Raw genomic sequence first — 18,079 nt, forward strand, 5'->3', positions numbered from 1 at the left:
TCTCTCGTTTTATACTGAAGAGAGTCTCTAAGCTGCCACAGGACAAGATGTGGTTTTACACCCCTGGACAGGCTGCTAGTCTATGAAGGGTCCAACATACCAGGCAAAAGCACAAAATACACATTCATCCAACATATACTGTGATCACAAGTATACTGCGCCCTATAGCTCGGTTATAAATAACCATCTACCTTCAAATCTGGTTTCATTCTCCTGATTTCTGAACGCTGCATAAGGACAAACCAATAAATACACAAACAGATTAAAATACCATGCCATTTCAGCCATACATCTTTAATAAGATATAGTTTATGTACAATAATAAGTTATATATACAGCGACACTTTGGTTCTGTAAAAGAGTTTGTGTGTTTTTACATGCTCTACTATACTGCATGTGCTACTGAGGTAAGTAATTCATGTTTGGCTTCTGCTTGTTATTATGTCAGCATATTACATGTCATACAAAATTTGTCTTAAAACAGGCTGCACTTCAGTCCACTGACTCACTATTTTTTTTTCTTTTTAAAAATCTATCAACAGCATATTACAATTTAAAAAGAATATTTGTGAACTGAAGTGGATTTGATGATGACAGTCAAGCTCTAATAAAGCAGTACATTTAATTGTAAGCTTTAAATCAAGAACAAGCAGATGCTGGAGTCATACTTGATAAGCATAAATGTAAATAAATTTAAAATAATGGAGTCCAGCTCCAGGTTGGCATGTAAAATGGGAACAACGAGCTTTAGGAAAGAAAAAAGTCTGTGCTTATCAGTCATGGCAGATTACCCAGACAACATCAGGTATCAGATAAAGATCCGCTCCATTCCCGAGAAATGAGATCAAAGCCAGTTTCGGTACTGCGTGGTTAAGTTTGGAAGCTTAAATTCTGCAGGAAGCAGCAGAGTCAACCTACAGCATGTTAACTGTTAACATCACTTATAATGGACTTCAGGGGATCATTAAAATGCAGGTCTTTAAAAAGGTTCAATCAGATGCTTAACAGACCCACAGTTTATTTACTGTACGTACAGCACCTAAGTGGCTTCAGCTGCTTTCCAGAACTCACACAACTGCATGCTGATCTTGTTTGCTATATTGGTCCCATCGGGGAGAGGCGAGCTATAATCCTGTGTGTGAGCATGACTGAGCTAACCACAAGAGCTGAATAAGACCAGACGTTATAGGACACAACTGTAGTGCTACCTCCACCGCAACCGACTGCACCGTCTCACCGTTGACAGCGCAGCAACCCCGGAGGCATTTAGTCATTCCTCTGGCCTGGCACTGCTCTTTTTAATGCAGTGATTTTATAGCTTTTCCACTGGGCTTTCAGTGGTTAAGTGGCCCTAAATGCTTAATTAGGTGCTGGAAATCACAGGCACTTTACACCCGCTCTGTAAACCGCAACACTTCAGCCTATTAGGGGCATGGGGAGCCACACGCCAAATAATTAGGGCTGGCGGCAGCACTAGACCACAGTATTGGGGTATAAGATGGAAGAGGGCGAATTATTGAGGTGGAGGGGGGTCAAAGAATGGGTCATTGCTAAGGAAGTACGTGAAGTAAGGAGTGTGTGAGAGATGTGTGTTAAACTTGCAGGCGGTGGACTGCGGACGCACGTGCTTAGATGGAGTACAGGCAGCGGAGTAGTGTTCATTCAGTGTATGGGATTAAAGCTGAAACACTGAACACACCACCTAAAACGAGTCCATGTGTTTTGGGGGTTTTCTTTTTTTTTTGTGAGGTGCTTGGTTGAACTTTTCCATACACAACATCTGCTTGTGATCAGTGTTTCCACATTTACCACACATATGTTAATCAATGAATAAATCCGGTCGGTGTTTTAAAGTAAACAAGAGTGCAAAGTCAACCCAAAACTGATCCTCCAGAATAAAAATATCACAATCCACTCTAGCACACTGTTGTGTGTTTGCTGGTGACTCCACGGTTTAGGGAGAGACGCCGGGGCGTCCACAAACGGCCAGAGTTCGCAAGCAGGTTTACCAAATGTAAGCCGAGCTGAGCTGAAGGATGTTTTCCACTCAGACACAATGACTGCTCTAATCAGCCGTTTTTCCTGTTTTAAGACATGACTGAGTTATGAATGTTCGCTCATGCTGCGGTCACACCAGATCGCTTTCGGTATATGGATACAAACGTCTGGTTATGTCACTGCGGCAAGGCTTTGGTGAGAAACTTAAGTGAGTGAGCCAGTAGGAAGGCATCCTCAGTCTGCCACTTTCCAGTGACTTTCCATTAGCATGCCATTTCATCTTTTCCTGGTGATTTCTTAAAAAAAATGTTTAGGAAAAAAAAGAACTGTGCATCCAGCGCACAGGCTTTCCACATGATTTTTTACTAAAGTGTTGCATTTATGAAAGTCAAGAATCTATCAAAATGGGAGCTAATTCTGATTCTTATATTCTTGCAAAAGAGAAATTTTTTGAAATGGCAAACTTGAGGTTAATGTGAATCTGAGGCCTTTGATTTTGCTCTCTCTTTCAAACACTTTGAAAGAGAGAAAGTGTTTTTCAAACTATTAGCTTTTATACATAAAAGAAAAAAAGGATTGTGGACACTAAAGTCCATCGACATTCTTCATCTAATGGGGTAACGTGTGTATTTAAATGTGCTTTCCTCCTTGTCAGAGCAGTAAATGTCCGTACATACATGTGTACTGTAAGGCAATCAAGTCTCTAAGTCTCTTATGTTTCTGCTTCACTTCTTATTTAAACACTGGCGCAGCGATGGGATGGAGATGGGCAGGGAGAAGGACACACTAACTGGCTGTGAAAACTGCCAATTCCCTGCCGTCCAGCCACTGCTGCCCCCTCGCTACTGCCCAGCACATCTGCACAGAGCGACTCCACGGCATCCAGCCTTTCGATCTGCACCAGGCGAGTAAGTAGGTCGGGGATGCTGTAGCCCGCCGTGCTAACTCTCTCAAAGAGCTGCAAGCCATCGCTCATGCCGCCGATCTCGTCGCGCTTCAGTCCAAAACTCTCAGCCAGGTGCCTCCAAGTCTTCACCACGGCGGCGTCGCTGCTGTAGGAGGAGCTCAGCATGCGGCTGGCCTTCTCCAGGCAGTCGAAGGGAAGCTCTGTGGGGCTGAGGCCTGGGTAGAGACAAATAAGCTTGTTTCAAAACTTTCATTCAAAGGTTCAGTGGACCTGTAGATGCCATTAACCCCTTAAAACCTATTTTATCATATCGGTTTTTATGAGTTTTTTTTATGACTTTTACATAATCAGTGTGATATTTATTTCCTCTCAAATATCTGATAAATTGCACAATTAATTTTTAAGCCATAAATTGCAAAAAAAAATACAGAAAGTATGGCACAAAAAACTCATATATATAAATTAATATTGAATTATTTTTTTGTTATTTAGCTTTATTTTATGGAGTAGAGTTCGAGGGTCACAGGTTGTCACCAGAAAACTGTGAAACCATCCCACATGTTGTTGATGATAAAACTTGTTACAGAGGACATTTTCCTCTAAGTGACAGATTTACCCTCAGTCGCATTGCAGGCTCTGGCATACAGATCTAGAATCTTTTTCCTCCGACTCTGTAGCATCTGTGAATTTGAAAAAAAAAAACGTTATCCCAAGATGATACTTAACTGAGAATCTGTTCATAATCAGATTTTTTTTCTCCACTATAAAGGCCTCGTCTTCCTACCCCTGGGGTTTTATTGTTGTTGTTGATCCCATTCACACTGCTGATGTGGTTGCTGCTTGCGATGCGGTTGACATTGTTCATGTGGTTGGGACTCGGGATGTTAGTCTGACTGGCTGCAATGCCTGGGGTGCCATTGCATACGCGGCCACGGTCCAAGAGCCCCAGGGAGAGCAGGCAGAGGTCGGGTTTGTTGCCTAGGTTGACCAGGCACAGGTTAGGGTCGAGGTTAGTGGTCTCTGCCGAGCCCTGCTTTTCTGTTCCCGCCTCCTCGTCGCTGTCGATGCTGCGGCTCAACAGCTGCTCATTTTCTGAAGATGCATCATTTTCACTGCAAATATAAACACATACGTAAGTATGCATACATAGGTCGATGATACTCATATTTGCAGGTATTTAAAATGGTAAATGGTAAATGGCCTGTATTTATATAGCGCCTTACTAGTCCCTAAGGACCCCAAAGCGCTTTACATATCCAGTCATCCACCCATTCACACACACAAAATGTGAGTATATGGTATGCAGTCGCAAGACCACAGTCAGCAGTCCTCAGTGGATTAGAAGCAGGCACCTCTAAGCTACAGAGGTGTCCACCAACACCTCAATGCCTTAATAATAAACACAAATGCAGTTTGCTTAAGGTGTACAAAGTTTAAAGGGTTAACCCACCTCACTAGTTCCTGGTGAGGATTAGTTATTTCTGTGAACTTCAGAGACAGTGATTGGTGGATTTATTTACCTGCGGGCAGTTCTATTTCTCAATTTCTAGTCTCTATGACTTTTTCTGGCATGCCTTACTTCAGAGGTGAAGGAAAGTTCACTGCCTCACCACCATGCAGTGTTTTTAGCGATCAGTAATCATAAAACATTTTTATTTAATAAATGTAAAATAAGCTATTTGTTTTTAATTTTTCCTAAAAAAAAAAAAAGAACATTTATTCAACTTAATTTCACCTACTCTGCCTCATCCCGCCGAATTGCTCTATAGCAAGCTGCTGTTCTTTTTATTTAATGACATAATAAATAAGATAAGGTAAATGTACTGAGCTGCCCTAGCTGTAGCTGGGTATGCCAAATAAACTGGCGACTGCACGTTTACACTTGAACACTGCTTTTCACGCATAAAAAGCCACTCTTTTGTTGCAGTCAGAGCAATTCTGCCCTGCCTGCTGTAACACTATTACATTAACATGCAAATGGTGACAACTAACACCCAAAGAATGACTTTTGTCTTTGCAAACGTAGCAGGAATCAGAGAAGAATGCTGTTTTGTTGCTGATGTTTCTAAGCAGTTCCTGTGATTGACTGAAATAAGCAGGGCATTTTAAAATATGATACTATGTAATATCATTTTAATACCGCTCCTCTCCCTCTTTCTCTCTCTGCTCTGGATTTTCTCGCAAAAGCGCTTTTTTTGACAGAGATGCTTACAGAATGCCATTGTTTCGATGTCCTGGACTCATCTTCTAAACACACACACACACACAACATGGCATTGTTTCCCAGACATCTTACACCCACTCTGGCAGCTAATGCAGTGAGTTAGCACATCCTCTGGCATGCTGCTGTACCACACTATTTATGCTGTGGAGTGTGTGTGTGCATATGTGTGGCTCTTTTATTCTCTAATTTACACCCGTCTCAGTATTATCAATCTAAGCGTGCTGACTACGAGCACTGTAACATCTGAACACAGTGCTTCATTGTAACTTTGCGTGCAGTACTGTATGCTTTATGCACATTAGCCACCAGCAGCACTGTCCTCACATGCGGAACAAGATGTAGGTGAAAGAGGAAGGTAAGAAAACTGTCGTTCTTTTGTTGTCTGCCAGGACATGCTTTTACCTGGTGGTGGTTTAAGATGAGGCCTGGAATAAATACCCCTATCCCGCTTGACAACTACCCTCTCTGTTTGTCTCTCAGTATTTGCCAGACTTCAGGGCTCATCTGTAGCCCTCACATCCCCCTCCAAACCCACCTCCTTTGCCTTCTCCAAAGCCACATAATGGCTTTCTACTAAATTTTAAAAAAAGACAAAGAAAAACCCAAAATGAATGTGTTTTGAACACTACACATATGTGTATGTATATACAGGACAAAACTGCAGTGACTTGTTTTGTGGTCGCTTAATTATGGGCACGTTCCGGAATACTGATTAAAGATTCTCTTTGTTGAGTCTACGGCACCAAATACAAATGCAAACGCACACATTAGTATACACAAACATATAACGCACATTCAGAGAGTGTCGCCTCTTCATTGGGTACACATGTGAAATCTAATGAATCTGCATTTGCCATAAAGTAAAAATTTATGAAAGTAAAAAAGTAATTCTACTTCGTGTGGTTAAGAAAGTCACAGTGGGTGTGCCTAACAGTGAGTGGACATATACATTATTAGCGATACATTTAGCACAGTTATCCTGAAGTCACCAACATTTGCACATTTCATCTATGGATAGTGTTACGCTTGGAAGATAAAAGTATTTTGGTTTGCAGACCACACACAAGTTTGTTCATTTACAATTTAGGAGTAAATGGGTTGGCAGTTATTCTTTCATACCTTATTATTCCTTTTTTGAACCTATTTTCCTAAATGTGATAATTTTTCTGCTTATGTCCACTGGATATGTTTGGCTTCTATAACCTCAGTATAATAAAATTACAAGACCCTTTTTGCTGTTTTATAGAGATTTCATACAGTAAAAAAAGTCAATAAACATTCAGCAGATCCATTTAAACTCATTTGTCTAATCATTATTGTAATTAATAATGTATTTAAAATACTATCGCTGCCAACTTTCTTAGTTTCATGTTGCTAGTACCAGATTGGACCCTCTTCTGCCTTCAGAACCGCTTTAATACTTTGCATAGATTCAACAAGCTGTTTGAAACATTCAGAGACTTCGGCCCATCTTGACAGGCCAGCATGCAGCTGCTGCAAATTTTCAGCTTTTTTCAGTCCGTGATATGAATCTCGTGTTCGACCACATCCCAAGGATGCTCTATTGGATTGAGATCTGGTGACTTTAGAGATGATCTGAGTGCAGTGAACTCATTGTCATGTTTAACACAAGTTTGAGACTATTTGTGATATGTTACCGCGCTTCTAGCGGCCATCAGGATATAGGTACACCATGGTACTTCTGCTGCTGTAATTCCTCTGCTTCAAGACTTGACATGTGGATTCACAGATGATCTTCTGCATACTTTGGTTTTAACAAGTAGTTATTTGAGTTACCGTTGCCTTCCTGTCAGCTCGAAGCAGTCAGGCGATTTTCCTCTCTGGCATCAAAACCTCATTTTCAGCCAGAGAGATGCCACTCACTGAATATTTTTCTTTTTCAGACCATTCTCTGCAAAAATCTAGAGATGCTTGTGTAGGAAAATCCAAGTAGATGAGCAATTTCTGAACTACTCACACTAATCCATCTAGCATCAACAGCCACGCCACCTTCAAAGTCACTTAAATGACCTTTCTTCCCCGTTCTGATGCTCAGTTTGAACATCAACAGCTTGTCTTGACCATGTCTAAATCCCTAAATCCATTTAGTTGCTGCCATGTGATTGATTGATTGTACTGTAGGAGATTTTCTATTATAGCCTTGGTTATAAAGATCTCACTGGATAAAATAAAGTCTTTTGTTTATCGCCTTGATCTAAATCCCTAAAATCATGCACGTGTGTGTGGAACCCTTCATCTTTTGCAGACCCAGTGTAGCTGAGCTCATAACAAGCTGCCTGGATTTTTTTTTACCAGCAATCACAGAGAAGCTTTTCATTTTGTCTGAACCTATTTGTGCACTCAGGCTGAAGTAGGCCAGTGAGTCAGATTCTTCTCTCACCTTTTCACAGTCTTCTGAGGAGGAGCTTTCAGTTTGTCGAACTCGTCTTTCTCTGAGAATATCACCACATTGTCTGCGACAACAAAAGAGAGAGCGCACAGGATTACTGGTGTTTTCAGAATAAGAAAACCAAGAGACACACAGAAAACCTCAGTGACCATAAGACATCAAGTGTGCTACAGTACATGGTGTCGAGACACATTATTCACCAAACAAACCCAAAAATATCATCGACAAAAATTCGTTACGAACACACAAGTGATCGACAAGCCCCAAACTAAAAAGAAAAGCGCACCAATCCACTTTTGTCAGCTTTTTTTGACTGCATCAAACGAGCAATTTTTAATCCACATTGGCATCAATTAGAATATAAATATGAACATGGGTTCCTGAGGCTAAAAGCTTTTTTTCCTTAAAACGGAACTGCACTTGGAGTAATACATAAAAATGATTACAGCGGATATTATATTAAATTACACTTACATCATGGACACTGATAGGGATAGACAGCATAATGAGTGAATACCAAAGTGGAAAAAGCCCTGTGTGTGTGTGTGTGTGTTTGTGTGTAAGGGTGTGTGTGAAATAAAGCGCCTGTGTCTTTCATCTTGGAGCCTTATTAAGTCAGTGTCTACATGAGTGGCAGATAGCACCGGTAGAGCTCCAAGCAATGGGCTTGTCTCCCAAATACACACACCAGTCATCCAGAGTGCATTCACAGACTCGCACTGACCCAGCCAATTACGATAACCCAAAATTAACTAACAATGAAGACATTTAGCTTTAATGACTCTCTAACCACTTTTTTTTTCTTTTTTAACCTATCACGTCTTAAGTTTTAATGTGTCTGTGGCCAGTGATACAGTAACTGTGTGAGTGTGTGTGTGTTCTCATTTACACCACATGTAAGTGGTTAGTCAGCCAGTCTGGGATTGAAATCGAACAGAGCATCATTGTCATGAAAAACGGCGCCTAAAGCAACGTATGGCTTCGTCTCTAGAAGCTTTTGCATTCCACCATGATGTATTCATCACGCTGCACGTCTATCAGCCTACACACACACACACACACACATAAAGTGTAAAAGCACACAGCTGCATTTGAATACATAACGCTCCAAATTGTATGTGTGCACATAAATACAGCAGAGTATTAACATTTATACAGGATTCTATTAGATCTGATGAGATGATACAGTTTGTTTGATGACACATGGTCAGCACTGCACTGGTTGCAGGACAGATTTTAACACGTGTCCTATAATTCACATGTGGAAGCTGCTCCAAGCGCTCTTCAAATACAAGGAAACACTTTTTTTTCTTCTTCAGTATGTAATGGTTGCAGAACAGACTGCAATGTCTAACTTCAATCAAAAAGAAAAATCATTATCAGCTGAGCCCAGAGCGCTTCAATAAAGCTTTGGGTAATACATGTGTGGACACCTTGTCCAAAGATAACATTCGGTGTTTGGTTTGACAAAGCCAGTCACTCATTTACCTGAATTAAGGGTTGTAAGGGTTTTTTTCTGCAGGATTTAGTGCTGCCGCGTGGTTTCTATTCATACTTCCGCTGACTGCTGAGCGGATTCGTGTCATCGCAACTATTTTTTGAGTCATCTTACAGTCTTTAAAGCTAAGAGTGGAAAAAATGCTAATTAGAGTTGCTCTTGTTTCTCTAATCATGTACATTCGTGTGTCTTTGTGCTATTTGAAGCGCGCTTTTTAAGTTTGATTTAACTTTATCGAGTATATATTTTGTGGGCTAAGCTTTTGAAAATGTGCAACATGTGAGGGGAGTTTATGGAAACATGGTAATGATCAGTTAGTGACTGTCGGCCTGTTTACTTTTACAGATATGAAAACAATGAGAAAGTTAGAGAAGAAAAACAGATGGTCGGCGCATAAACAACCCCTAATGTCCCAAAGTAAATGTATGCTCGTAGTTATTTTGTTTCTACCCTTCAGGACAGGGAACTATCCTCTTGTAATAGATTGTGGAAGAAATATCTTGTGATATATTAGCTTATAATTGCATCTAACTAAGTACTCTGAATGATGCCGGTAACTGCAGCTACTTTTCTTCTTAAGCACAGCTGACGTTGGTTTTAAGAACAAAAAGAAAAGGGGGGAAAAAAGCACCAACTTTATGTGGCCTTAGAGTTGAAAGCCAAATTTGTGGCACATATGCTTGAAGTGAAGAGTTCCTCACTGGCTTCCTAGTATCCTAGTTATTAAAAACATGTATTGAACACATGTATTGTATTTGTATTTTTCTGCCTTAAAATGTCAACTTGTTTGACTTGTTTTCAATCCAAGCCATTATCCAATTAAAACAAAGAAAGAAAGAGAGAGCGAGAGAGGATACGCAAGATGGGGTCAAAAGTGTGTCTGCATCTTTACACATGGCCAAAAATGTGGAAAATGTTACAATTGTTTATGCAAGTATATTACTCATATTTCCCATAAACATCGCAATGTATAATCAAAACCATTATAAGGGTCATAAGCGGGATACTAGCACACATGTAAACAAATTAATTGTTTTTTACTACCAATTATGAGAGTGGAAAAAAAAACATCTCAAACAATAATAACAGTGTTCGTGTCATTAATTGTAGAGTGTGCGCAGCCTGTCTCACCAGGGACGTCTTTCTTGTCTTCCTGTTTGTTGGTCTGAGCCTCCACTGCTTTCACAACCTGTCCGGAGCAGCACGCTGCCAAAAAACACACGCGCTCATTATAAATATCACAAAAAACGCAAACATCTACTTTTCAGGTGAGATTTTGCGCGCGTGTTTGTTTATTCGTCTCACCCTGGCCATTCGGTTTGGCCTTCAGGATGTAAAACATGATGATGAGAACAATGGCGATGGCCATGATGAAAATGGTCGACATGGCGATAATGAGAGCTGTTGCCAGGTGACCCTGTCCGTGGGAATCTGAAAGATGGAGGCAATGATGTAAAGTTATGGGTTGTGAGAAACGAGAGAGAGAAAGAGAAAGAATGGATGATTGATGAGACAGAGGATGATATTTGCGTTTGTGTGTATTTGTGTATACCTTTAATTACAGAAGGGAACACAGTTGTGCTACCACTGTGAAATATTGTTTTTTCTTTCGGTTTGTTGGTTTGCATGCCTGGGAAACAAACACAAACACACACAGAGACAGGCTGAGTGTCGTAATTCAGTCTACTTCGTTAACTGCGGCTATAACACACACATTCTCGTTTATGGATAATTTGGAGTTCACGTCCATCGCCACGCATTTCAACACACGTGACCCGGAAATCACATTACTTCAAGTATTCAGTGAAAACTAAACAAATTCAATTCATTTTTATTTAGATAAAAACAACAAATCACATTAGTCACCTAAAGGCACTTTAGACTTTAGGTGTATTAGAATCCTTTCACCATTTGTGGGTGGCTTTTGCTACCTAATGTCTGTCTTCAAGTTTAAATAACTTAATTAATAATTTAATATTTAAACTTCCTATTTAAATATTGAGGATCAAGCAAAGAAATGGTGACTGGTGAGGCCTGCATCCCCATAAATGAGTAAATGTTTCAGATTTCTCCAAAAAGGGAGGTACCCCAGATGCTTCATGGTATGGACATTGGTTATTGGCAAAGTTTGCATCCCATCATTCACTACTGGCAGCATGTTAGCTTTGGCCTTGCATTTTATTGACCTCAAAAGCAATGCACTGGATCATTCTGCAAACTCTAACATTTCACAAAAGAAAATCATCTGCGCTAGGAGCAGTAAAACTTTATTTCTTTCAGACCTTCTCCCGCTGTAGTAAACAAACTGTTACATTGGGCAGGGTGGACACAAAGCAGTAACTGTCTGTCCAGATTTCCCTCTGTTTCCTATCTGTCCTGCTCTTTTCGCCTCCTCTCACTGTGACTCTTTCTGGATTATTCATCAGCTGCTTTTCCTCTTTCCTAATGGAGCCGTAAACTCATGGCAGCTCATAAATCAACTCTTTTAATCAGTCTTTCCTTTCACCGAGCTGATATACTATAAACCTTGTTGGCATTTGGCTTGCCACTTCCCATGGTCTCAGAGCCTCATATCAACACACACATACACAAACACAGACACATGCACACACGCAGATTGCAGTGTCCTGTGGTTGAAGTTATTAACGTGAGGTATCTGTTTAGACTCTCTGGATAAGGATATGAGCCTGATCTGGAATTCTCTTTAGCGTCTTGTGGTTTAATCTCTTAATCATGTCTCGGAGTCTGAACCCAGGCTGAAAAACTGATAATTTCGCTGGGCGATCTGACTGCTTAGGTCCCAACAAACTAAGAAAAGCAGAATTACCCAGCAGTGTGTGAGGTGACACCTCTTACAGCAGAGTTGGCAAAAAAGATTAACATTATGATCCCTGTTGATACTGGAAATGCCATCTTTTTATTTTTAGTGCATTTATGCTCACTTGAGAAACGGCACACAGAAATCAAAAGGTGACCGAAGAAATTGAGCAACGTCTACAGACTCATCAGCAGCCTGCCAAAGGGTAGCATCAGCGCAAGCACAAACATGCTAATCATCTTTTTTTTTTCTTTTTTTTTTTTCTCATACCCGCCAAAGTTTTAATTATCGCACACACAGAGCGAGGCAGGAACCAGGGTAATTTACAGATTACATGGCAAGTGTCAGCCTGCCTTCACCTTAAGCAAAGAGAACTCCCAGCTTTCGTATTTACTGTTGGGGGCACATTATTTTTGAAGACCTCATTCAAAGGGATGTAATTAAATTGTGCATGATTTAAAATGTAGGGAAAAATTCATCCAGTCTAACCAACCTAACTCCAGGAAGCCACACTGCATGATTTACATCCATGTCAGGTTTGTTAAAGACTTGATTTATTTGCTTTTTAAACTGATTTGGTATCCCAAACATATCTTAGAGTTATGGTTAAAATCTTTAAAGTAGAAGGGCATTTGGAGGCCAGTGCCTTGTCTTGAAATATAAAAGAATGATCTGGATCGGCACCAACATTTAATGGGTTCTTCCTTTGGCCATGCTTCAGCTTCTCTGAGTTTAATAAAGCCGAGCCGGTATTTTTTTGCATAATATTGCTGAAAGAGAAGCCACAACATCAAAACTTAGATCCACCTTGGCTGAAGCATAACAAGTAGGAAGGTTTAGGAAATACGCAGTTGGTAACCCTTTTACAGTCATCCATACTATAAAAAGCTGAGCTACAGGAGTTTATCAATCCCTCTATCTAACGAAAGGTATTTTCCAGTCTTCAAAATGAGGAGAAATGCAAAATGTTTAAATGAAAAGGGTTTTAAATGAGATTTAATACTTGCTATATTTGCCATTTCTTTGTAGTATTCACATTACTTTATCTTATCTTATTTGCATTGCTTTACAACATCACTCAATCACTCATTTCCATGCCTGGGAGAGACAATTAGGTTGCTGTTGAAAATCAAGTGCTTATCCTTACACACAGAAACAAACACAACATACACACACACACACTTCACACCCTCTTCTCTGCAGGCCCAGGCTGCTTTTTGGGGTTTCAATCTTTCAAAACACGCTCATTAAATATGACACAATAAAATAGTTTCCGACTCAAAGGGGATTTTGAGCAATGATGGGACAATGAATATCGTTTGCTTAGCAGGATGTACCAGCCAGGGTCACAAACGCAGTTCAGATCCTGCTGATGTTCTGATCTGTCACATCTGGATGAACACACGGGGGGGCAAAGCAGAACTGCAAACGTCTTCAGCACTGCTCATCATTAGAAACACACTAGCACTGTTGAAAGTTTGCAAAAAGGAAAACAACCCACAAGAGACTCTGTGACAATTGTACAATGAAAAAGCAATTAATCTGCTTGCATATCACAACACATCACACATCCACTACACAGCAACTATGCCTCCAATTCAGGACGGTCAAACAAACAAGAAGATGTGACTGCTCAAGATTTATGCGCCGTGTTGCAAGTCTCAAGAAACGTTTGTGATTGCAGCAACAGTTTGCACACACACACGCTCACACACAAACATATATAGCATATAGTGTCAGGTAAGCAGAATAACCAGTGAGGCAACGATGTTATTGATAAGCAGCCAAACAGCCCTGTGGAGCCAAAGAAGCACTGATCCGGGGGGGGAGTGGGCGTACAACTTCCTTGTATCCATCAGAGAGTCTGGCAGAACTCAACACAACCTCTGACCTTTAATTGTTTCCTTAAATGGAGCACAGGCTTACGGCAGACATCTGCTTTTCCACTGTCATATTGTACTTCCTTTCATTTAGGAAAAAAAAACTTTAATGTTTGGTAGCTTTTGTAGTTGTTGTATGCATGGATAGAAAAAATTTAGAGTTGGGAGATAACATTTAAAAAAAAATGCGTGAAAACAAATGGAGCAAAAATTAAGAAAAAAGTAGCTAAACTTACATTCTTTGGTGTTGCGTGGTGCGTTTTGGCAGGAATGGCAAACCATCCAATAGGGCTTTTCTGACCTGTTCCCCAACCTGTAATACCTGGAAAACACAAAGTGTCTTTAGCAAAGGCAGCAAGAGAAAAACTAAATAGAGAAATCACATAATGTATGAAACGCAAGACTTTCAGACACAACCGGGTTTCAAGACACTTATAAGTTCAACACGATTCAAAAGTATGTGGAAGCAGCGAAGGTTAAAAGTTTGAATCTGTGAGGATATGTACATAATTGATGCCTTGAGGGCACGAAGCGTGGCTTGGTACAGATTTATGAAGTTATGAAGCGTCTGTGGGGGGAAAGAAGAGAGGAAGGTAGTGTATCATTTGTGCTTCAGGGCACAAGTGAAATATCTGAATAAATACACATGATTGCAGATAATTAAGTAATGGTTTAATATAGAACACATATATGAGGTCTTCGCTGTGCAGACACATAAGGAGACATCTGATTCGATGTTTGTAATGGACTTTAAATATAACTGTAACAGCAAACTCAGTCCAACAGTTCATGAGAATAAAAAAATGGCATCTTATTCACTTATGATGAGCAGTTTTTTTTCAATACATGACAGTCAATAAAGAATTGATTTATTTATTAACAGAATAATAATTACTATACTGGAAAAACACCACAAATTATAAATTTTTTAGCAGGTCTTGTTGGGATTTGGTGCTTTTCAAATTAAATTTGAAAATTAGAAGACAGCAGATCATCATCCAGGCGATGACAGGATGAGATGATTCAACATTAGACTCCCTGTGATAGTGTGGGATGTTTCTTAAAAAATCCCCTAATCATGAATTTCCTACCTACTATATAATATATTGCTATATTGCCCACATGTAACCAAAAAAATGTTTCCAATGAAATATGATTGAATAGAAAAAAAAATAAATAAATAAACTCAAGCAATTTATCGGCGGCGACACAACATGATTGATGATGCAAAGGGCAAATAAGGAAGAGGGAGGAGAGGAAGGTCTGGCAACATTTAAAAGTCCCTTATTGACTTAATATTTATGTGGCATGGGGTTGCAAAGACAACTGCCATGTGCAAATTGAAAAGTGCAAGATTTAGTGTGTATTCATACAAAGCGAGAGGATGTATGAAACCGAATGGAGCACGGCAGCCTATTCACATGCTAAATAATGCATCCGAGTGCGAATCATATTAAAAATGCATGCTGTACAGTAAATCGACGCTTGAGTAGAACATCCATTCTGGACGTAATCAGCCGTGTCTGTTTGCCTAAAGATGAGTTGTCATAAATATCCTTCTTTGGCAGAATTAACCGGCATCCATAGCAAAGTTATCCATCTCTGTAAATTTATCAGGAGACAGCAGTATACGGCTGCGATGTATACAATTAGACTGAATGAGTCATCTGGGAAATGTTGATCTTGCCAACTAAAATAACCACGTCTGTTGTATCTGCCTTGATCAGATTAAGTACCTTGTTAAGAAAAAAACAAAACAAAGCAAAAAAAAAAGTCTCTTTAAAAAAGTCACATGCTTATTTTATTTTCATAAGATCTGTACTTTTCTTTTTCAGACTGCACGTGACTACTCTTTTATGTCTTTTGTATGTCAGGCTGCTTTTAAATGTACTTTATGGAGTTCTGATCACAATTAGTCCTACAAAGCACCTGGATCCATTCTTTCTTCTTCTTGTGTCTGCATGCAAAGGGCGATTTGTTCGAGTGATGTCATTGGTTTTACACCAGTCAGTGTTCTATAGGTGGCAGTAGTGTGCCAAGAAATGCAGGAATGCATCAGGAAAAGGTAAAAAGAACTTAGAAACTAAGCAGCTAAAACTGGAGGCAAACAAATGTTCGAGTCATTTTTAAATATAACATTGAGCCAGATGTTTTAAGGCTTAAGCACCTGTTTTTCTTATGGGACACGTATTTACAAGGACATGTAAGAAGACGCACCAGGAAAAAAGTGACAGTTCACATGTCATTTGCGTATTTAAAAGGCTACAAAGGCTATTTTTTTATTGACACACTACCTTATTATTATAATGCAAAGTGAATAACAGATGGGTGAAGCTGACCATAATGACATGGAAATTCATCGCATGCATTTGTCTTATTTACCATTTAACATTGATTAAGTAACTGAAGCCAATGAAAAACACTGAGTATATTTTAATAGTTCAATGATTCTTTGTGTGATCATTTAAAAGGTGTCCTGCATTGTGTTAAATGGCTGTTGCCTCTGCTTGTTAGTGTGCTTTACCCAGGTAAACAGGGTCCACACTCTGCGTCGCGTTCGGGAGTTCCTGGTATGTGAACAGTGGCACTGTAAAGCGCATGACAGTCTGTGTGACGTTTGCAGATCTCATATTTCCCTCCGGAGTATTTTCCCTTTGGGCACAGCACGCAGGTAAAGCCTTCATCCTTCACACCATGACCGCAGGTCTGCGAAGCACACACAAAGACATTTTTTATAAAGAGACGTTATCAGTTTTATGATCAATTATTAAATCAAAAAAACAAATGAATACAATTTACAGATCACTGACATTCCAACTGTGACGTGGACACACACATTATAAAACAGTGATGTGTTTCTCTGTTCTGAGACAATCTGACATTACTTTTTCAAAAGACAAGAGGAAAATCAGATTTTTCGCTGCGCATGCTTTTCAATGACTGGTGTTGTTTAAGATGACTGGTATGTTTTCAAGCATCCATCTCCTCCCATCTCCACATGGTAATTCCTCTCAGTTAGGAGGCCAAACAGGCCACACGCAAACACACACATGTAAAAACACATCAACCTCTTTCTCTTTTTCGCTCCTTTCATCTTTCATTTCCCTCCCACTTTCATCTGTCTATTAAAAAAAAGCCTATGCCTCTTAGCTTTAGGCTACAGCAGGCTGACTCTTACAGAAATCTAATATTCTCTCCCTTCTTTTTTTGACGTCCGTGAGTCTCGGTGTGATTGTTTGATATAAAACCGTGCTGGGTTATCGGCAGGATCTTGTCGCTTTGAGTTAAAGCTCTCGTTGGATCATTTATACTCAAGATTACAGTGACTCAAATCTTCTCCAGAATGATTAAGAACTCGTTCCTTTGAAAAGCAAATTGATGCCTTTTTGAATCTTGCTTATTATAGGAGTTATGGAGGTGAGTGAAACTCAGATAGTTATGCTTGTATTATAATACTTGACCGTGAAGAGAAATAAAGGCGATTACCTCAGACTTGCAGTGCATATCATTCATCAAACGCCGGGGTTACAAGGGACCATAATCACAATACACAATACAAGATGCAATCTGATGTAAAACTTCTGTACTTCTTCACTTCCTCAATCTTTCCTCCCCCCACCAACCCTTCCACCAAAATCAGAAATGTAAGGGTGGGCTGTTAACTAGCCTGGAAATCTGCATACAAGATGTGCACTGAAATAGGTCTTCAATATCTCTCTGCACTGTGTGGAGTCTTGCATAGAGTCTGTGCGAGTGTGTGCAGGCATGTACTTTTTGGAGTCTCTGTTTTGAGCAAGAACTTTCTGGTTATACTGTGATTAAGACACACATGTACATGAAACATGTCAGGGAAACAGAAGAACAAGTGACAGACTGTTCCAGACTGTGGCACCTAAAGGATCAGAGTGCAAAGAGGGCTTTCATGTCACTGATGAAACTACTCGAGGTTTACATTCAAATGGCTGCAATACTCTTTGATTATCAGACTGAGCTTCCCATCAGGTGGAGAAAGAGGAGAAAGATCATTTGATTTCACCAGCTGCTTTATAGAAGTTTCTGTTAACATGTGGAAACACAAAGCAGGAATGAGGAAAGCACCAGAGGAGAGAACTAAGATAGAAACAAAGGGTTTAGTGCACTGTGATCACTTCCATGCAAATGTGTAATTGTGGGTTTTTTTGTCTGCCTTTGGGGATCATTAAAATACTTGTAGTATTTGATCGTTTCTTGGTTCATGCTTTTTCTGTTATCTTGTTTTTTAAGCTCTTTAAATACAGAATGCACTACAACATCCATCCAGCTGCTGCTAATTTTGCCCATCCAGCGCTGAGTCTAGAGTGCCGA

General features: G+C 39.9%; 1 protein-coding gene across 4 annotated transcripts in view; it reads right to left on the minus strand.

The window, feature by feature from the left end:
* Positions 1–280: 280 nt before the first annotated feature.
* edar (ectodysplasin A receptor) overlaps positions 281–18,079 on the minus strand; it is a 34,513-nt gene continuing 16,714 nt past the window's right edge. The window contains exons 4-12 of one of the 4 annotated variants that reach the window (XM_005723252.1): positions 16,260–16,441; positions 13,972–14,057; positions 10,590–10,667; positions 10,343–10,468; positions 10,169–10,243; positions 7,531–7,603; positions 3,690–4,017; positions 3,522–3,585; positions 281–3,120 (exon numbers count right to left, since the gene is read on the minus strand). In XM_005723252.1, coding sequence (XP_005723309.1) covers positions 2,735–3,120; positions 3,522–3,585; positions 3,690–4,017; positions 7,531–7,603; positions 10,169–10,243; positions 10,343–10,468; positions 10,590–10,667; positions 13,972–14,057; positions 16,260–16,441 — 1,398 coding nt within the window. In that variant the 3' untranslated portion in view covers positions 281–2,734. The remainder of the gene's footprint in view (positions 3,121–3,521; positions 3,586–3,689; positions 4,018–7,530; positions 7,604–10,168; positions 10,244–10,342; positions 10,469–10,589; positions 10,668–13,971; positions 14,058–16,259; positions 16,442–18,079) is intronic. The other 3 variants (XM_005723253.1, XM_005723254.1, XM_005723255.1) reach the window with 3 other exon arrangements.

Source organism: Pundamilia nyererei, unplaced genomic scaffold (assembly GCF_000239375.1).
Source record: "Pundamilia nyererei isolate P.nyererei 1_Seehausen unplaced genomic scaffold, PunNye1.0 scaffold00009, whole genome shotgun sequence".
Classification (NCBI taxonomy): Eukaryota; Metazoa; Chordata; class Actinopteri; order Cichliformes; family Cichlidae; genus Pundamilia; species Pundamilia nyererei.